The 22,177-nt window shown below is 45.0% G+C and overlaps 1 protein-coding gene across 16 annotated transcripts in view; it reads right to left on the minus strand.

Moving 5' to 3' along the window:
- NEDD4L (NEDD4 like E3 ubiquitin protein ligase) overlaps positions 1-7,840 on the minus strand; it is a 374,906-nt gene extending 367,066 nt beyond the window's left edge. For 3 of the 16 annotated variants that reach the window (XM_021073873.2, XM_021073871.2, XM_021073866.2), the window contains exon 1: positions 5,379-5,726. In XM_021073873.2, the coding sequence (XP_020929532.1) occupies positions 5,379-5,426 (48 nt within the window). In that variant the 5' untranslated portion in view covers positions 5,427-5,726. The other 13 variants (XM_084978200.1, XM_021073898.2, XM_084978054.1 and 10 more) reach the window with 10 other exon arrangements.
- Positions 7,841-22,177: the final 14,337 nt, after the last annotated feature.

The raw sequence follows: 22,177 nt of genomic DNA on the forward strand, positions 1-22,177 counted from the left end.
ATTAACATGTCAATTTCTAAAAATTCCATTGAATCTTTGAAGAAAAAAAATCACAGAAGAATTTAAAACACCATGTTATATCTGCCGATTTTAAAAACTGCTTTTAATGTCATCATAAACCTAGGTCCTTTTAGGGTTTGTTTCTCTGATGTGAACTGTCATGACACAGATGTAACCGGGGCTGCCCATGCCCTGGGTAGAGCGCTCACTGACCAGCAGTGCTAGGCTTGCCTTGGGCACTTGGAGATAGAAGGAATGAGTAGGGCTCCTCTTCCTCTTGGAAGCGCCCTCTCAGCATCCTCCTTTAGATCCAAACAATACCTAAACTCTTAATTTCTGAAAGCAATCTTGTGACTGTTTTGGCACAGCTGCCAAGATGGCCTGCACAGTTTCTCAAGTCATCTCCTGAAAACACACATGGACCACATTCTACAAATTAATGACTAGGCTTCCTTACTCACAGATGGCTAGTCAGGTGGCACAGCACCTAGGTTCCCTGTCTCTTCTCTGCTGATGCCCACGTAAGAGCATCTTCCTTAGTCTAGCTCTTTTCTCAGAGACAGGAGAGCAGAACTCTGACTAGCAGTTGACTCAAAATTGTTGACTGATTGGAGAATGTTGAAACTGATGACCCAGGGCAATCCCAGGCTTCCAACTGGCACGATTTATAAACTCTAAAACATCCTTGTTTCCCTATTTTTACATTTCTGTAATGATGATTCTTCATTTCTGAAATGATGATGCTTCACAAAACCAACAGTACACCACGGCCTGACAGCAACTTTCTCCTTTTCCTAGTGGTACATAAAATAATGATGCATCTTAAAAATGACAGCAGCTTGGAGTAAAGAAAACAAGATATTCATGCCAAAGGTTAGCCTTAAACATTTGTTAGGAAGTGGGTAATTATATGGAAATGAGCAAGAAGTAGAACAATAGAGAGCAGCAGAGACCGAGGCAACTACAGCATTGCTGCCACATCTCAAGGGCCACAACTCAGATCCACTAACTGATGCCAGGCGATGATGTAGTCCCAACGAAGTAAGATTTTTACCAGGTTCCATGGAAATTCTCAGGCTTTAAAACACTATGGAGGAGTTCCCGTCATGGTGCAGTGGAAACCAATCCAACTAGGAATCACGAGGTTGCGGGTTCGATCCCTGGCCTCCCTCAGTGGGTTAAGGATCTGGCTTGGCCATGAGCTGTGGCGTAGGTAACAGATGGGCTTGGATCTGGCACTGCTGTGGCTGTGATGTAGGCTGGGGTCAACAGTTCCGATTAGACCCCTAGCCTGGGAACCTCTATATGCTGAGGGTTCGGCCCTAAAAAGACAAAAGAAAAAAAAAAAAAAAAACCCACTATGGAGGAGTTCCCATGGTGGCTCAGAGGAAACGAATCTGACTAGCATCCATGAGGAGGTTTGATCCCTGGACCTGATCAGTGAGTTTAGGATCTGGCCTTGCCATGAGCTGTGGGGTAGGTCACTTACAAGACTTGGATCTGGCATGGCTGTGACTGTGGCTGGCAGCTACAGCTCCGATTTGACCCCTAACCTGGGAACCTCCATATGCCTCGGGTGCGGCCCTAAAAAGACAAAAAAACAAAAAACAAAAGAAAAAACCACTATGGAGACAATACTAACCAGGGTCCCTGGTCAATTCTGGTGTAGAAGCCACCAGTTTACAAACTCTGACATTTATCTCTATCTTAATTATCCTGAATAACCTAGTTATGAAGACTTTTCTAGATACTTGGAAGAGAGGGAGCATGTTAAAAACTAGGGTTATGGAATCAAGAGAATTTGGTTCAAGTTCTGGCTCTACAACTTACTCGCTGTGTGTCCCAATGCAGATCACTTAACCTCTCTGAGGCTCCATTCCTCATCTGTAAATCATATCATACCACATTGGGTTCATATGAGGAATATATGAGATAGCAAGTGCATAAAGGCTTATCACAGCACCAGGTGCAGAGAAAGCATATGAAACATTAGTCACCGACCCTTGTTTGTACCAAATAAAGAGGGAGGGTGTCAAAGCCCCATGTCAGCCTGGCCTTCATCTATATGCCATCTGCTTCATTTTAATCACTAAAAAAATGTAAATGCTCTAAGAGAAAGTTATCAGACTTTCACCCACCAGAAAATCTTGTAAATAAAGGATACCTTTCTGAGATGTTGTAATAAAAGATTTCAGAAGTTACAGCAACATGCAAGAGTAAACTGTGCCAAGGAGTGCTGCAGATTGCCAAAAAATAAACAAAAACAAAAAGCAAAACAAAAAAACCAACCAGGAAATAAGCCAAAGGCAGAAACTTGTCCAAACTGTTCTGATTCCAAACCAAATCTGATCCTGGACCCTGAATCAGAAATTTTGTTAATTTGCTAATCCCTCTAACACCAAAAGTCCTTCATCTGACAGCAATTTCAAGTTTGATTACCTAAGTGGACCTAATTTGAATCCAGGTTAATATGAACTATAACTCACTAGAGGAACCCCAGCCAGAAAGGCACACACACACACACAAAATAATCAGCATATGCGCTCACACAGGCAAAGCCACATTCAATCCTTTCCTTTTTAGTTGACAAGCTGCACAGACATAGGAACAATGCCCTCTGTCTGGGCACCCTGTGATTTTCTGGGTTAATACACTATTTCATCACCAGCAGTACTCAGAGCTGAAGAGTTTTTCTCTAATAGCATACAACTTAGTGCACCCCAAACACACAAGGCCTTTCACCAACCTCCAATGAAAATACAAAGTTACTCTATGAAATTTACTAGGTAAGAATGCCTATTCTGCTAAGAGGCTTATAAGGTGACTCTTCTACACAGCAAGCAAAGTACCTTGGTGTGTAATGTTCGGCAGCACACCAAGTGTGTGAACTGCAGTGCACGCCTTGGAAAAATAACCATGCTGTTTGTTTCAGAGGGCATCTACTCTAAGAGCCTGTTAAAATCTTCCATTTGTTTTCCTACACAGACTAATTCAGAGGGAGACAAAACAAGTCGTGCAAATTCAACAGTTTCTTGTTAATATTCTACGAAGGCAATCCCTGGTCTTCCGAAGGGCAACCTGACAACACTAAAACTCCCATAAAAAGCAAATACCACAGAAATGTGAAGTCATCAAAACAGCCCTGCCTCCTTCCTCCCCCCACCCCACCCCCACCCCCGGTAGGAGAAGCTGAATAAGGAAGACAGATGTGACGTGTCTCTTGGAATATAACATGTGTGGAACTAAATAGTATCAGCAACATGGCCATCACTCAATCAATATAAAGTCTTCATTGCCTCTCGATATTCCCTTTCAGCCCCAGATAGCCCTCTAGCAACATGCAGGAGTGAACCCAGTCATACACAAACATACACTCACACACCCAGTTTCTGTTTACATTCCATCCTTCACTTTCACCCTAGACACTGGTTAAGATCTTCAGTATTAACTTATCTAGACAAAAGCAGTAGGAAGTGCTCTAGATTCTGACATTAGCTATAAATGCAGACAAAGCACAAACAACACCGAATGCATGCGATTCATTTCTTCAGTTGCATTTCCCAAAACGCTCATTTAAAAAGAATTTTTTTCCAGGGATTTCTAAGAATAATCATGCAATTTTTTTTAAAAAAGACCTATGATGAAAGGCAGCTGTCTGTATCCCTCACAATACTTCATGCCCTTTGTTTGGGCATGTTTGTATTCTCAGCACCTTTCTAAAAGCACTGCCTGCCCTCTACTGCTACCAATTAAATGGTGAAGTAGAGAATGAAAGAGAAAGCTCCTCAAAGAGGAGAGAAAACAGGAGGGGCAATCCCTCTGGGTAACAATGCTACTTTTCACCCATCCCCAGGTAACTGCACAAAAGGAGGGAAATATTTTACACTAGCACACCATGGCAAAATGATCGGAAGCACCAATCACATTATTTGCACTGCGATTACTCTGATAAAACTGACACCACAGCAAGCTTTACCCAGCATTGTTAAGAGAAGAAAAAAGCATACCCCCAACACCCTCCCCACCCTTAAATACCTATTCCATTATACACTTAAGGAGCACGCGCGCGCAAACACACACACACACACAGAGTACCAGGACAGGACGCTGGTGAAAGAGGAGCCATAACGTTGTCACGTCTCGGATAAGAGCTTCTGTATTAACCCCACCCCCATCACCAGAGAAAGAGGGACCTCAGGAAAAAAAAAAAGGGAGCGGAAGAAAGAGAAACCCAGAAATCCTTGAATTTCCAGGCATTAACTTTTCATGAAATGCACAACCAGGATAGGAAATACCTCCCCGCTGAGTAATGCTTCATGGGTTGTAAATTCACCTCTCGAAAGGGGAGCCAGACCTGAGCGCGCACCCCGCCAGATGGCAAACCCCTCCTACCTGCTCCAGCCAGCCAGCCCGTCACGCCGCGCCAGCGACAGCCTCCCACCCCCCTTTTTGGCAGAGCAACACACCAATAAGAGCCGAGTATAGCTGGTCGGGAGAGGGCTAAGCAGTGATTTAGCAGGATCGTCTCAAAAGGGGGGAGTGGGAAACCCGCGAGGAGAGAGTGAGGGTAAAAACAAAGCCCTTTCCAGTCAAATCTACAGCCTTGAGGGCGTGGCTTACTTAATTCGCTTCATCAATAAAAAGGATCAATTGAGCTTTCGTCTCTCCACCCACCCCGGAGGTGCTGGATCCTCGGAAAGAAAAAAATGGCTGGGTTGCAAGCTTCCTCCCAAGTTTCCAGCAGCACCTGCCACCATCCTAGACCTCCTCCCTCCACCAAAAAGACCCCGAAATCCACACTCTTGGCTTCAGACTCTTCGAGGGTCGGGCTTGCATAGGTCTGAGCTTTTTACTCGCTCCCACCCAAACAAGCACACACGCATCAGAACGCCTGCCAACACCATCATCAGAAAGAAAGTTCCAGGGGGAGACAATCTAGCTTCCGCTGCGGCCCTGGGCTCCCCCGCGCGGCGCGGGTCTCCAGCCGCGACCCAGACGTGACACACGTCATGGACTCCCGGGCTGCCGGGGCGAAAGGCGGAAAGTTGCCCCATAGCCCCGGGAGACGCAGTTTGGAGGAAAGGGACCCGCGGGCGGACAGGCACCCGCACCCTGCTCCCACCCCAAGACCGGGAGCGCCAAGTGAATACCGGTTCGCCCGGCTTCGCGCCGCTTTATTTACAAACAATGCGCTGGGCTTGGCGAAGGGGGCGGCGAGCACACGTCTGGGAACCCCCCTACTCCCGGGCGCTCCCGCCTTTGGGGTTCCCGTGCGGGCGCGGAGAACGCGCACCCCGGGTGTAATCCCAGTCCCCACCCCCTGCCGCCGCCGGGCAGGAACTCCCCGGGGAGTCCCGTCGGGAGAAGGAGCCGCTCACCTCTTCTTCCGAAAGTCCGTAGACCGGTTCCCCTAGCCCGGTCGCCATGGAGCCGGCGCCCCGCGCGGGCTCAGAGGCGCTCCCGGGCAGCTGGGCTGCGGCGTGGACCGCCGGGTCCTCCCTTCTCCTCCGGGGCCGCTGGCCCTGCACCCGGCCCTGCGCGCGTCCCGCCTGGCGCCGGCAGGTGAGGGAGCCCGAGCGCGCGCGCCCCGACCGCGGCTTGCGCCGCTTCCTCCCGGAAGGCTGCGGAGCCTTACGGGCCAGCAGTCCCGAGAGCCGGCTGTGCAGCCAGTGGCGGCGCGGAGCCGGCCGCGCTTTCCCTTCCTCCCCGCTCGCCTGCAGCTCTCCGCCGGGTTCCGAGCCTGCTCTCAGATCTCTGGAACCCTGCACGCCCGCCCCCTCGCTCGCTCCCTCCCGGCCCCCGCTCTCTCCGCCCCCTCCCCCGCCTCCTCCCGCCCGGCGCCCAGAGGGGACCCTCCCCGCCTCGCTGGGGCGGGCACACGCGCCCCCCAAGCCAATCACAGGCCGGGCTGGGGGGCGGGCTGCGGGCGGTGGGTGGTGGAGTTCGGCCTCCACGCCCATCCCACCCGGGGCTCCCCGGCGGCTTGCTGGCTGCTGGCTGGGGCACGCGGGGCCGCGGGGCGGGTTCCCTGGGGAGTGCCCGGGCGGGCTGGGCCCTCAGAGCTGACCCATCCTCCCCTCCCGCTTTCTCTCCGCTTTGGGGAGCGGGCAGGCTGGGAGTTTGGGGGCGCTGAAGGCATTTTCCACGAGAAAGTCCATTTCTGTTTTTCGAGGTCCTTTCACCAAGAGCCCTGAGCTCGTCGTAATTGTTAAACGGAGGGAAGATGGATGTTTCTAGACCCCTTTAAATTCTTGGCCACCCCAGCGAGCCCAACTTAGCTGCTTCGTCGGCGCCCCAGGTCGATTCGCCGGGGCCCGGCCGCCAGCCGGGAAGAGGCTGCCCCGGTGTGGCCGCGAGTCGCCACTGCCTGTGTCAACCTTACAGGGAACAAAACCAACACAGCGCCCGCTCTGAGTACACACCCACCCACTCGAAAACAGACTGCATGGTTCTTTGAATAAAAGGCAGCTCTTTTGTGAGCCGCGACGTGAAATATCAAATTCAAGTTTAAGGTTATCCTCTGCAAATGCAGACGATTAAGACATCCTATTAGCCACCGTGGGATTCTTCCCACACTCCAGCTACTGTTTCTCCAGCAAGCAGTTCATTCCATCCTTCAGATTTATAGGAACCCCAGAGACTAGATAAGTGAGAGAAATTCGTCCCTCGACTTTTTCAGGAAGGCTTTCTTTATATTTAGCTGTTGAGTACAGTTGTGGGTTCAAAAAGAAAACAGAAGCAGAACATGTCATTTGCCTTTGAAAAGAAAACATCAAAGTGCCCTCTTTGGTATTCACAGGGTGCCTTTAGGATTTTCATTCAAGTCAGTTGTTTCAGAAAGGAGAATTCACGTGATCCAAAAGAATTTCTATGCCTGACCACAGCTACTTTTCTAAGTATCTGTTTGGTGCCCAGCTAAAACATTTTCAAAAGAAAGGAAACACCCAGCCTAATGTAAACTCTCCTTTGCCTCCCTAGACATTCCAGTGGCTTAAGCATGTGCTGTTCTCTGGATTTTCTTTCAAGACAAAGCCTCTCTCCTCAGAAGCTTTCCCTACCTATCATCGTCAGCCATTAAATCAACAGTTCTTAGATGCCACAAAAGCCCAGTTTAGGGAAAAAAAAAAATCGTCTTTACCGAGATATAGTTAAAAAGACAGGTCTCTGTACATTCTGTCCAAGCCAAAGTTTTTGGACCTTTTCAGGCCTAGATTATTTTTCTTTTGACAAAGATTTACACACACACACTACACACAGGCATACACACCAATTCTAATGTGCCCTTTACTGTGCCTGTGATTCCTGTAGGAGTTATTGCTAGCCAGGTTTGTAGAGTTTTGCACAGTTTATATTATGGGGGGATGTAATCTTTTTAAATTTTCTAATAGAAAATTCTATTTATTTTTATTTTATTATTATTATTTTTTTTTTTTTTGCTTTTTAGAGCCACATTTGTGGCACATGGAAGCTCCCGAGCTAGGGGTCGAATCAGAGCTGCAGCTGCCAGCCTAAGCCACAGCCACAGCAACTCAGAATCTGAGCCGCATCTGCGACCTACACCTCACCTCACAGCAATGCTGGATCCTTAACCCACTGAGTGAGGCCAGTTATCAAACCTGAGTCTTCTTGGATCAGTCAGGTTCGTTACCACTGAGCCACGATGGGGAGCTTGAAAATTGTAATTTCTAACCACACAAGACACTGCTGCTACACCCTGGAGGTGCACAATTCCGGACTTTACCTTTGGGTGAGGCTCTGTTATCCGGGAACTGTAGAGGTGTGTCCTACTTCCTCTCTCGGTCCTGTTACCATGTTCCTGTTCCCACACCAACCACCAAAACAGCCTACACCTGCCTGCACCCTGGGGTCATACGCTTGGTTTTCTCTTAGGGTTGATTAGGAAAAACTGCAATGTGAATCTTGCCTTGTGTCATGTATTGTAGAGGTGATCATAAAATCATGATCCTTAACATTCAATGGTCCCTGTCAGAAGGCTCAAACAAGACATTTAAGACCTAGGAGAAAAAGCTTGCTTTCTTCCAAGGAACGGATAAGCTTTTGCATTTCAGCTGATTGTGTTTTCCTATTTACTTGGGCCACCAGGAAACTCAGGACCCATTTTATGGTCCCAAGTCATAAAAGAACACTATAAAAAACAAAACCAATCCCATGTGTGATAGTATACCACTTTTCCCGCAAAGCGTGGTTCTCTACCATGGATACACATTGTCTTCATCTGGGTAGATTTAAAATGACCAAGCACCCAGAGACCAGCCTGAGAGACTATGATTTCATTGGTTCAGGGAAGAGGTACAGGCATCATTAGGTTCATTAGCTTCCCAGGTGTTGCTAATGTCCCTTTAAGGTTGAGAATGGCAGCCCTGGCCGGTGGTCCCAAACTTTGCCGCACCTAGGAGCACTTAAGGATATTTAAAACCACTGCTCTGTACCTCCCACCCTCATCCATTCTGACTTAATTGGTACGGAGTGCCTCATAGACATCAGGAGTTTTAGAAGCTCCGCAGGTGATTCTAATGTACAGCAAACTCTCGGGATCTCTGGCTTTGCATATTTTCCATGATCCTGATCTTTTAATTTTTTTCAATTTAGAGGAAAGTGCATATTTTAAACATCCTCACATCCTTTGTGGAGGTAAACAAATATACTGTGTGCAACTTGTATCCTGGCTTAGTTTTACCCACACCCTATCCTGCCTGAAGTCTCGGATTAATTAATGTCCAGTTTCTTGAGGGGGATGTTTGGGGAGCATCACCCTTAGGAGAAACTGTTCAGTATTCTTACCTTAAGCAAAACTGTCATTTCATCCTTTAATGTCTACCCAACTGTTATATAGAATCCAACTTGTAGATTCTTCTCTGGCATTGGTTCCATTTTGTTCCCTTTGGAGACTGCCTTGAACATCTTAGATGTGATACCGTGGGTGTTTGGTAAATGCCCTTCACTTGGATCATCAGAAATGAAAAATTAGCAAGAACAATTTCAAAGCACAATGGGTAATCACAAATAGGGAACATTTTAATGCTAAGCCTCTTTACAAATTATTGTGTTGGCTTAGCAAGCTATGTCTATCTTAAGTCTGAGAAGTGCCCAAAGCTGAATAACACAGTGTCACATATCTGTAGGTTTCATATAAATAACGCTAGATTTCGTCTCCCTTCAATTTTTGGTATTTTGTGTTCTTTACAAAGAAAGCTCATGAAGGAGACATTTTGAAAATGGCCATGTACCTGTAAAAACCAGTGTCATCTTGGAACTTAGCAACATTCATTGACTCATAGAGGAATCTCACAGATTTAAGGTGTTTATGATTGTATAAGGAAATAAACCACACTTCAAACTTTTGACAAATACAGAGATGAGTAGCAAAGAATGACTCTTTTTGTATAAAAAGAGCTGAGCTTTATAAGAAACACATTTTGAACACCTAAGTGCTATTCATTCTAGCCCTCTAAAAATAACAAAATATCTGTGATGGAGGCACATGATTCCTGCTTTTTCCAGTGTAACAAAATACCATGTTTTATCCGGCTATATTTACTGTTTACTTTTTTTTTTGGCCATTTCTTGGGCTGCTCCCTCGGCATATGGAGGTTCCCAGGCTAGGGGTCGAATCGGAGCTGGAGCTGCCGGCCTACGCCAGAGCCACAGCAACGTGGGATCCAAGCTGCGTCTGCGACCTATACCACAGTTCACGGCAATGCTGGATCCTCAACCCACTGAGCAAGGGCAGGGACCAAACCCGAAACCTCATGGTTCCTAGTCGGATTCATAAACCACTGCGCCATGACAGGAACTCCTACTATTTACTTTTTAATTTATTAATATTTCCAAAATACCTGATTTGTTTCCACATTTCTACTGCTTCATTTCTTTATTATTATTCTTGTGTGTGTGGCTGCACCTGCAGCATGTGGAAGTTCCTGGGCCGGGGATTAAACCTGCATCACAGCAGCAACAATGCCAGATCCTTAACCTGCTGCACTGCAAGGGAACTTCTACTTCTTACTTTTTAATGCATCTTTTTATTGAGTTGTGCTGTCACTATTTTTTGTTTTCTTCTTATACTCATTTCCTTCTGGTTGGGATGTTAATCACTGCATTTCTACTCTTTTCCTGTTTACCTTGGATGTTTTACAAGCATACCTTAACAAATCAAAATTAACATCTTAATCATCCATCTGAACAATACAAGAAGCTTAAGACATTGGTTTTTTTTTGGGGGGGTGCATTTTTTCTTCTGGGGTGGTGGGGCACATGTGCGGCATACAGAGGTTTCCAGGCTAGGGGTCGAATCAGAGCTACAGCTGCCAGCCTACACCACAGCCACAGCAACACAGGATCCGAGCTGCATCTGTGATCTACACCACAGCTCACAGCGACTCCAGATCCTTAATCCACTGATCAAGGCCAGGCATTGAACCTGCATCCTCATGGTTACTAGTCAGGTTCATTACCACTGAGCCACGACGTGAACTCCTTAAGACATTGTTTTCGTCATCAACTCCTTCCATAGTATTACTATCCAATTTGTTCTGTACTTTTTTTAAACCACCAAATTAAATGTTATTTTTATGTTATACAATTGTTTTGGCTTTACCACTGTGTTTTGAGGTTTCATTTCTAAGGATTCCTTATTCCTTCTCAGATATTCCTTTGGGGAGATCATTTTCCTTATTCTTGAAAGACATCCTTTTAAATTCCTTTAGTAAAAGTCCATTGGTGATAAATTTCGTTTCTGTTTATCTGAAAATATCTGCCCTCATTCATGCAAGTTGATGAAAATTGTATATTAGAATCAGACTCAAAGCCATTGTGGAATGTAGAAGGATGTGAAAATGTTTTAATGTGACTAGTATCATTGATTTTACCCACTCCTGCCACTCTGAAATGTGGGTTTATAAATTAATTTATTGGGGAGTTGCTGGGGGAACAGAATTACCCTTAAGAAAGACCACTCAATAGTCTTATCCAAGGTGAAATGGTGGTCTCATTCTAAGAACTTTGAAGATGCTATTCCTCTTATTTCCATCGTTGATGATGAATGGGCAGCTCTTTGTCTAATTATTATTCCTTTGTCATCTGCCTTATCTTTAGCTGCTCTTTGTTCTTGGTGTTCTAAACTTTCTGTAATTTGTCTATATCTGGCTTTTTAAAAAAATTTATCCTGCCTAATATCCTTGGCACTGTGGTTTTAAGTCTTTTAACATTTTTGGGAAATGCTCACTTATCACCTCTTCAAATATTTCCCTTTCTCCGCTCTATATCTGTCCTTCTGGGACTCCAGTGAATCACACATGGACCTTGTCATTCTGTTGTCAATATCTCTTAACTTCTTTAACATGCTGCATCTCCTTGTCTGTCTGTGCTGCACTCTGAGTGATTTCTTCACATCTCTCTTCCACTTTGCTATTTCATTGCATCTAATCTTCTGTTTAACCCATCAGTTGAGTGTTTTATTCAACAAATTTTTCCTGTCCAAAATTCCATTTAATTTTTGTCAAATTAGCCTCATCATTACTGATAGTTTCTTATTTTGTGTCCAAATGTTATTTCACTAAACCTTTCAAAACTAATTCTTTTTTATTTTATATTTTGCTAAGTGCTATCTAAAAGTTTGGAATGTGTCTTCTGATGTTTCTGCTGACTCTTGCTCATAGTGACTTCATTCTCTGTGTGTTTAATGAGAATTCACTTGGTTGTAAGTTTATTTGGTTAATCTTTGCCCTATGGAAACCCAAAGCAGATTCATGTGTGTTTCTGCTAAGAATCAGGGGACTCTAGTGGCCTGGGCCCACCTTCGCCCCATTTGAGAGCCTTGGTTTCATGTAGAATCTCAGGTTCAGCCTCTAGCCCCCAAATTAGCCTCCCCTTGATTGCAGAACTGATACAGCATTTACTTGCTGCTTATTGCATCATTCTCTGGTTGCAGCTCACTTTTTCAGGGTGCAGGGGCATGGAACACTTTCGCCTAAAAGAGGCAAAGTCATATTTGGTTGGTTGTTTTTGGTTTTTGGTTTTTTGGTTTTTTGGTTTTCTTTTTACAGGAACACCTTCCACATATGGAAGTTCCCAGGATAGGGGTCAAATCAGAGCTGCAGTTGCTGGCCTACACCACAGCCATGGCAACACAGGATCCAAGCAGCTTGCAGCAATGCATGATCCTTAACCTATTGAACGAGGCCAGGGATCAAACCCACATCCTCACAGACAGAATGTCGGGTTCTTAACCCACTGAGCCACAATGGGAACTCCCCCATATTTGTTCTTTTAAATAATGCCTTCACATTCTTATTCATTTCCATTAACTCATTTAAGGAAACTTTAACATCAAACATCAAATTCTTATTTCCTAGAAATTTCGAAGTGTATTGATTAGTTTCCTATGGCAACTGTAACCAACCACCACACACTTGATGGCTTAAAACAAAAAAATTTATTCTCTTATGGTTGTGGAGGCCAGAAGTCTGAAATCAGAATCACTGGGCTGAAACCAACATGTTGGTGCCCCCTCCAGAGGCTCCAGGAGAGACTCCAATGGCATCTAGAGCTCCGTTCCTAATATTTCTTTGCTCAAGGCCCCTCCCTCTGTCTTCACATCTGTCTCTCTGCTGAGGTCCTCCTAAGCCTTCTTTCTTCTCTCTGTAGTCAAATCTCCCCTGTATCTTTATTATAAGGACTCTCTGAGGACAGTTAGGGCCCACCCAGATAATCCAGGATAATCTCCTCATCTCAAAAGCTTTAATTTAATCACACTTTCAAACTCTTTTGCCAAATAAAGTTACATTTGCAGGTTCCAGGGATTAGGACCTAGGTATTTCTGGAGCCAATTTTTCAGCCAACCACAAGAAGGGTGGTGGTAAATTTCAGTGCCACAAATGCTCAATTATTTTATTATTTTATTTATTTATTTATTTTGTCTTTTTTGTCATTTCTTGGGCCACTCCCTTGGCACATGGAGGTTCCCAGGCTAGGGGTCGAATCGGAGCTGGAGCTGCCGGCCTATGCCAGAGCCACAGCAACGTGGGATCTAAGCTGCGTCTGTGACCTACACCACAGCTCACGGCAACACCGGAACCTTGACCCACTGAGCAAGGGCAGGAACCGAACCTGCAACCTCATGGTTCCTAGTCAGATTCGTTAACCATTGCGCCATAATGGGAACTCCAAATGCTCAATTATTTGAGTCCAACTTTTTGGGTAGGAAGGGAATCATTTTTTTTTCCCTCCTCACCTTGCATTTTCATTTGCCAGAAGCAAAATAAATTATGTCCTTCAACTCTGGGATGGAAGTTCTGCAACAGCTGTTTTAATTAGCAATTTTGACAAGTTTATTATTTTCATTTTTTTTTTTTTTTGGCCATGCCCAAGGCATGCAGAAGTTCCCAGGCCAGGGATCAAACCTGAGTCACAGTAGTAACCTGAGCCCCAACAGTGACAATGCCAAGTCCTTAACCACTAGGATTCATTAATCACTGCACCACCAGGGAACTCCAGTTTATTGGGTTTTTTTTTTTAATAACAGCCTAAGTGACTTGAAAACTCTCTACTTAATTTAAAAGGTGAAATGTGTCTTTTCTTTTGACCTCCTTTACCCCACTAATAAAATTTTGAAAGCGTGCTTCTTAAATGACCTTCTCTACTTTTATTATTTATATTTTAAAAAAACAGGGAGGAGTTCCCGTCGTGGCGCAGAGATTAATGAATCCGACCAGGAACCATGAGGTTGCAAGTTCGGTCCCTGGCCTTGCTCAGTGGGTTAAGGATCCGGTGTTGCCGTGAGCTGTGGTGTGGGTTGCAAACGAGGCTCGGATCCCGCGTTGCTGTGGCTCTGGCCTAGGCCAGTGGCTATAGCTCTGATTCGACCCCTGGCCTGGGAACCTCCATATGCTGAGGGAACGGCCCAAGAAATGGCCAAAAGACAAAAACAAAACAAAACAAAACCAAACAAAAAAAATCAGGGAGATTGAGGCAAAGTTATGAGACAACTAATACAAAAAGTACATCTTTCCTTACCAATGTTGAAATAGCTGTCACCTGTGTGCTGGAGACGGGCTGATGGGGAGGAGAAGGCACTGGGATATTTAGTTCCCAAAGGATTAGAAAAGAGAAAGATAGTTTCACGCATTATGAGTTAGCCCTTGATGTAAACCAAACCAACTCACACAACTAACAGGAAGTGACAAACATCCTAGCTTTTCTCTGCATTTTTTCCCTCCTCTCCCCTCCAAATGCAACCCCCACAGTACTCACTGCCACCACTTCCCCCACCTCCATGGCTACCTCCTTCCAGGGTTATGGGCTTTTCTTTCAGTGTCACTGATTATGTCATAATTTGATCCTAAACGCAGATGACTCTTCCACTTACTCTATATTCTTTTTTTTTTTTTTTTTTTTTGCCACCCATCAGCATATGGAGGTCCCAGGTCAGGGATCAGATCTAAGCCACAGTTTCGAGCTATGCTGAGGCTGTGGCAGTGTCAGATACTTAACCCCCTGTGCTGGGCTGGGGATCAAACCTGCAACCCAGTGCTGCAGAGATACCACAGATCCTAACATTCCTGTGTTCCTAACGCAGGAACTAACACCTACTCTAGATTCTTTCACCAATATCTCTAGAACATATTCCAATGTTGCATGGTCTTATCAAGTCAATACAGTGGGTGTTGGTGAGCAGCTGCTTTGCCTTGCCAAGGAGGGCAAGACTTAAGAAAACAGGATTCAAAATACTGGAAAGAAAAAAGCCAAAGGTTTGACAATATACTCTGTCGGCAAGATTGTGGAGAAACAAGACTTTCCCATATTGCTGGTGAGATTGCTAAACAATCCCTGTGAAGAATGTGTCCATATCTGGCAAAAATCACACTGGTACATTAATCCAGAAATCCTACTTCTCAGACTTAACAGCATTAGCAAAATATGAACTGACATGCATTTGAAATGTGAAAGGCTGGAAATAACCCCAGATGTCCATTAATAGAGAAGTAGTTGACTCAATTACTAACCCATCCACATAATGAAGTACTAAGTAGTTGTAAAAAATAAATGTGAATGCTCTCTATACACTGCTATGGAGTGTCTCACGGATATATTGTTTGAATAAAAGAAAAAGCAAAGTGCAGAACCATATTTATCCTGGGCTACCATTTGGATGCAAATAAGAAAACATGCCTGGATCCAGAAATACAGACAATATCATCAGGGCTTTGGCACTTGGCTCTGCTCCTCTGTACTTGGCTTCTTTCTGCAGCCTGGTTCTTTCTGTATAATAAATGAGAAGACTGCTTGCAGCCCAAGCTGTTCTGTCAAACCAAAGTAGGTCCAGTCCAGGTCACTGTCCACCCCAGTGCAAGGGGGAAGGGAAGACAGAGTGGAGTCATTGATGGCACCACCAGGACCATATGGTACGTGATCGATCGAGGAAAGTCTCCAAATGAAATATGGCTATTGAACACACAAGGACAAGAGATGCCCACACAGATTCAAACCTTTAAGAATGAGATGAGGGAGTTCCTGTCGTGGAGCAGCGGCAAGGAATCCGACTAGTAACCATGAGGATGCATGTTCAATCCCTGGCCTCGATCAATGGGTTGCTGTGAGCTGTGGTGTAGGTGACAAACGTGGCTCAGATTCCAAGTTGCTGTGGCTGTGGTGTAGGCCAGCAGCTGCAGCTCTGATTTGACCCCTAGCCTGGGAACTTCTGTATGCCTCGGGTGGGGTCCTAAAAAGCCAAAAAAAAAAAAAAAAAAAATGAGATGATGAGAAGAGACAAAGTTCCTCCAGATTGCAAAATTCTGTGAAATATGTATGATAGTAGATATGGGAGCCCTCTTCTCTGGGGTAGCAGATGGAAGAAGCTGTAAGCATGTCTTAAAACTTCATATGAAAGAACTCCGAGCAGTTTGTTGAATTCATGTTTGGATTGCATCGTAGTCTGCTTCAGGGTTTCTTTATTTCAACTACTACATTTTTCAGGGCTCCTGAAGCCTGTCACCTGGAAACAAAGCAGGAGTTAAGAAAGTGAATTCTGAACTGTGAAGGTAGAATAAAATCACCAGGACTCACACCTGTGCTGGGACAAAACAGCTTTTGGTGTTATGTTTCACACACAGTGAGCTCTCCTTTTGCTCCTGGGCAGCATGGATGCCTCTGGAATTCCCTGGGGCCAGCTGTAATGGAGATCTGTGAGGAAAGGGCCAGTGTTACTTATTGAAAGGAGACTAATGACCTCAGAAGCACTTTGAGAAGAGCAGCGAGCCTTGGACACACCAGCTGCCTGCCCAATCTTAGCATTTACAGAGATTGACAAAGCATCCAAGTGAAAGCAAAATTTCTGAGCATCCAAAGGTTGTGATGGTGCAGAAACTCAGATTATCTTGAGCCGTCCCACATGTTTTGGGAAAACGTCTAAGACCATTTTCACTAACCATGCTCATGGAATTTCAGAATAATTTCTCTTCCTCTCCTTTCCTTTCTTCTGAAATCAAGTATCTCTGGATCATGGGTAAGGAATCTTCCGCTTCTCAACACCTGGGGAAATGGCCTTGTTACCTTCTGATAGATAATTCCAGTAAGCCCTGCTAGCTAATGGCCACTCACTCTGCATGGTCCTCAGGATCTGCTCCATGAAATCTCAATTCCAATTAATATAAAACAAACAAACCTATGTTCTTTTTTTTTTTTTTTTTTTTGGCTGCACCTGCAACACTTGGAAGTTCCCAGATCAGGGATGGAACCCATGCCACAGCAGTGACAGAGTCCTTAACTATGAGGCAACCTGGGAGCTCCCTCCTATGCTCTTATAGTAATAGAAATTTCTCATAATCATGTAAACTTATGTTCTTTATAAAACAATCAGAACTATTCTGTTATTTTATAGTACTGGCTACTCTATGTTAAAACTGCAGCACATTAAAAATACATTCCATTATATTTTTTAGTTTATCATTAAAATTTAATAACAGCACTTCGAGGCTTGTGGTGTCATACCTTCTTCCTTTTTGTTCTTCTGCCATCCACAGATTTCCCCCACTCCCTCCACACATCACATGGAGTAAAGACTTTGGTGCCTGATTTACCATTATTCCATCTGCTTCAATTCCTGGGGTACAATCTACCTGGGAAATAGTGATCATATGCAAAGATGTCCATCTAACCTCTGGCTTCTCAAGTCCTCGACCTCATCATTTCTAATGGCCTTCTGTTCTTCTTCTTTACTTCTTAGACCTTATCAACACCCCAAATCTCTCCAACCTCAAAGACTGTGGCTCAATGGTAATGAACCCAGCTAGTGTCCATGAGGATGCGTGTTCCATCCCTGGCCTTGCTCAGTAGGTTAAGGATCTGGCATTGCCATGAGCTGCGATGTAGGTTGTAGATGCAGCTCAGATCTGGCATTGCTGTGGCTATGGTGTAGGCTGGCAGCTGAAGCTCCGATTCAATCCCTGGGAACTTCCATATGCCCCAGGTGTGGACCTTAAAAAAAAAAAAAAAAAAAAACTGATGGTTTAAATGTCAATTCTTTTTTTTTTTTTTTCTTTTTTGTCTTTTGTTGTTGTTGTTGCTATTTCTTGGGCCGCTCCCGCGGCATATGGAGGTTCCCAGGCTAGCGGTCGAATCAGAGCTGTAGCCACCGGCCTACGCCAGAGCCCCAGCAACGCGGGATCCGAGCCGCGTCTGCAACCTACACCACAGCTCACGGCAACGCCAGATCATTAACCCACTGAGCAAGGGCAGGGACCGAACCCGCAACCTCCTGGTTCCTAGTCAGATTCGTTAACCACTGCGCCACGACGGGAACTCCTTAAATGTCAATTCTAATCACAGACTCTTACCCCCCAGTTTAGAGTGTTGCATGTTCTTTGTCATCATCAAGACTATTCTTCTGCTTTCTTCTAATTCTGAAACCTCTTGGGAGGTCACCACCCTCCTGGTCTAACTTAAATTCTCATCTTTCATTTCAGTCCCTCTCTGGCACTTAAACACAAATTGTGTTTCCCTGACTTCTGCTATTTGCTTTATCTAAGCCTGAATCTGGGTAGCTGAAAATCATTGAAGAAAATAAAGAAGATGGAGAGTGTGTGCCCACTGCAGATTCACAGTCTCCAACTCAGCTGTGCTCTCATATTCCCAGATGTCCCTTCTGCTTCCCCACTCTCAATGTGTGATGTTCATTTCTGCTTCTAGGAGAAATCAAAAAACCATCAAATAAGCCCTCTATGGCCACACCCAGAAACATCTCCTCAACCACAGTTGCATCCCACTCCTGCCTGGATAGAGAGGTCCATTTTCCTATTATGGGTCAGTCATCCCAAGGGGACTTGAACTCTGCTTCCTACCCCCTTTTCCCCATTGGATCCTTTTCATCAGCATTTAAATTCTCCTCCATGGAGTTCCCGTTGTGGTGCAGCAGAAACAAATCCAGCTAGAACCTGTGGGGTTGCAGGTTTGATCCCTGGCCTTGCTCAGTGGGTTGAGGATCCGGCGTTGCCGTGAGTTGTGGTGTAGGTTGCAGACACGGCTTGGATCCGGCGTTGCTGTGGCTCTGGCGTAGGCCGGTGGCAACAGCTCTGATTAGACCCCTAGCCTGGGATCCTACATATGCCATGAGTTCGGCCCTAAAAAAAGACAAAAACAAAACAAAACAAAACAAAAAATACTCTTCCAGCCTAAAAAAAGAAATAAAGAAAAACTTTCTCTGGGCTTCACCTCTCCTTCCAATTACACTGGATCTCCATCCTTCCCTTCATAAGTCTGCGCTTGCTGCCCACACGTCCTCACAACAATTCATTTCTATTCATTTCTTTTTTCCTCCTCTCTGTTTTCACCCTTGACACTCCACTGCAATTTTTCATTAACATCAGCAAAAACACATTTGCCACTTAAGCCTGTGGATACTTTTAAGTCCTTATTTCATCCGTTCTCTTGATGACATATATAGCAGTCTCTTATTTCCACTGGAAACTTCCTGTCATTTTTCCTGAACTCATTGGCACCCACTTGCGTGGTTACCCTTGCACCTTCCTGGAGTCTCCTGTTTAGTTTCCATCATGGGTTCTTCTCTTTTCAAAGACCACTCACCCACCCATCCCCAAAATAGTCCCCAGACGGAACAAGCAGTATGACCAGAGATATGGATGTCTGAATGAGAAAACTAGATTTAGGAGCTGTAAATTATTCCAGGAGGGTAAATATGTTGGGGAAATGATAAAAGAAAGTGAAGTAAAAGATTTTAAGCAACTCCTTAAATGTAAGCCTACTCTGTCCTGCCCCACAAAGAGGCTATGTGAATTAAATCCGTATTTCTGCAGGCTAGATTGCTTTTATTTATTTATTTGGCCACGCCCACGGCATGTGGAAGTTCTTGGGCCAGGGATTGAATCTGAGCCACAGCAATGACAACATCTCCTCTTTAACCCAATGAGCCACGAGGAAAGTCCTAGACTATATTTATAAATTACAAATATTGCTCAGTAAACTTCAGGATGTGCTTATTATAAACCACCTTCCCCCAAATGTGATAACTACATCATATAAAAGCTTCATAGAGATATGTTTCCACATGAGACTAACCTTGAAAATGGTGAGTTTCCAGCCCGGAAAAACACAGAGGATCCAATTAAAATGAAGAAAACTTGTAAAATCACAGGCACACGTGAGAGAAAGGCTCAGTCTTTTCATTATATGGTGGAACACTCAGATGAAAAAAAATGCCCTCTGAAGTTTAACAGAGGTTTTTTTTATCCTTTATAGGACTGCACCTGTGGCATGTGGAAGTTCCCAGGCTAGGGATTGAATCAGAGCTGCAGCTGACAGCCTATGCCACAGCCACAGCGACACAAGATCTGAGCCATGTCTGGGGCCCACGCCACAGCTCATAGCAACACCATGAGCTCTAACCCACTGAGCGAGGCCAGGGATCGAACCCATGTCCTTATAGATACTAGTCAGGTTCATTACTGCTAAGCTGCCATGAGAACTCCTGACGGAGGTTTTAGGCTTGACACTATGGACAAGAAGCTTATGAAGCTTGGTCCCAGAAGTGATATAGTCTCAGAAGGAAAATGGATTCAAGACAACGCTTAGTTAAGTCAGTGGATGACAGATTCAGGGAGGGCTTGTACCATCCCAGTTCACAGCAAAGCCCCAACTTCTCAGGGGTCTCACTAGGTTCCATCAGTCTTTGGAATTTTACATCTGACCCAGTGCAATGAGCTACTTGCTCTTACCCTTCAGCTTCAACATTAAAAGGACATTTTATGAAAGATTTATCATGTTATTATGAATGCTGCAAGTCTAGACAAACCATTCTGGTCTTTTCTTAAAGCATAAATACAATCCTTTTCACATTTTGCTCTGGGCCCCCTGAACCGGCTCTGCATACACATATGTATGTGTGTGCCTGCAGATATGTGTATTGCTTCTTCCCACACAAACAAATGTGAAGATGTAGATAGTAGCCTGAAGCATCTCTTAGATTCATGGTCTCAAAAGCCAGTTTTGGAATTCTCCTGTGGTGCACTGGGTTGAAGATCTGACGTTGCTACAGCAGTGGTGCAATTTCAACCCCTGGCCCAAAAGACCACTTGTATGCTGTCTGCACCATGAAAGTTTCTGTCTCCATGTCCATTCAGTAGAGGCCTCTAGTCAGGGATGCACCCTTTTCCAACAATTCACGGAGCTTTTATCCTAGCACCCGGGCAGCACCTTCCCTCCGGAAGTTCATATTGGAGGACGAGTTAACACAGTGTGTGTGGTCCCATGACTAGCATCTCAATGTCGAGAGACCTCCAGCTCTCCAAGACTGGGTTTGTCTACTCAGGATGTGATTCTCACTTAACCTTAGGTTCCTCGATAGTCTGATTCTTCTCTAATGGATGGTGATTATGTCATCCAGACTTACAACCCCCTCAGGGTTCCCCCTCGAAGGTCCTGCCCTCCATACCAGCAAAAACAGAATCTTCCAGCTCCCTTTACATTCTCAAACTCATGCAGCTCTTCACAGTTTCTACACAGCCCTACTCTGACCACAGCCCAAGTACCAGAGACCCACAGTTTTTCACGGTTACAAGCCCTGGGCCCAGCCTCGCTCCCACCATCCTCAAACGTGGCCCTGCTCAGAGGTGAATGAGGTGGACTGGAGTCAGAGAGACCCAAGACTGTAGCAGAGCCCAAAGGAGTGTGAATGAGGGAACATTGCCCACAGACAGGGCAGGGAGAAGATAAAGTGTGGGAAGTTGGGAAGAAGCAAAACAACGGAAAACAGGAAGTTGTCAGAGCCTGAGAAAGACCCTTAAGACCTTGCCCATCATGGCTCTTTGTAATCGGGATATGGACAGGTCTTGCTGTGAATGTAAACCGTTACTGCACAAAGACCGAGCTACTCATGAATTTGCTTTTCTTGCACTTTCAAAAAATAATATAATGGAAGCTGAGGAAGACGCAATGGAGGGGAATCTGGATCTCACTTAGTAACAAATATTGCTGTTCTGTAAAACAGCAATTATTTTTTTTAATTAAAAAACTAAATGTTTGATTAAAAAATCATTACATGCCCGAAAAGTCAAACAAGTGTATTTTGGGAAGAGTGAAACAAACAAGTTAAAACCTCAACACAATCATGCAATGCAGGAAGTGTGGTCCCCATACTCAAGGGAACATGCAGCCTCCAAGTGGAGGAGCAGGTGTAGGGCAATCAGGTGTGGGGGCTGGTTGACCTTGGTCACCTCGTTTCACTTAATTTATCAAATGTTTGTTGAATGCCTGGTACTGGGCAGTGCAGGGAACATACAGATGGGTGAGATAAGCTCCTGTTCCTCTGATTCCTGGTTTCCTCATTTCAGGTGAGTTCCTCTCTATTCTAAAAATATATGATCCGAGGGTCCTTTATTTAAGACCAAGGAAAAGTAAAGAAGGTGTGTTCTTCTCAAAAATATTTATTGCGGGAGTTAAAAACACCTTCAGAGTTCCTTTCATGGCTCAGCAGTTAACAAACCCAACTAGTATCCATGAGGACTCAGGTTCGATCCCAGGCCTCATTCAGTGGGTTAAGGATCTGGCATTGTGGTGAGCTGTGGTATAGGTCGCAGATGTGGCTTGGATCCTGTGTTGCTGTGGCTGTGGCTGTGGCTGTGGCTGTGGTGTAGGCCAGCAGCTTTAG

This window comes from Sus scrofa, chromosome 1, assembly GCF_054392235.1.
Source record: "Sus scrofa isolate SSC_HxYL_T2T_F1_AM1 chromosome 1, Sscrofa_HxYL_maternal_Yorkshire_Landrace_v2.0, whole genome shotgun sequence".
In the NCBI taxonomy this organism is placed as follows: domain Eukaryota; kingdom Metazoa; phylum Chordata; class Mammalia; order Artiodactyla; family Suidae; genus Sus; species Sus scrofa.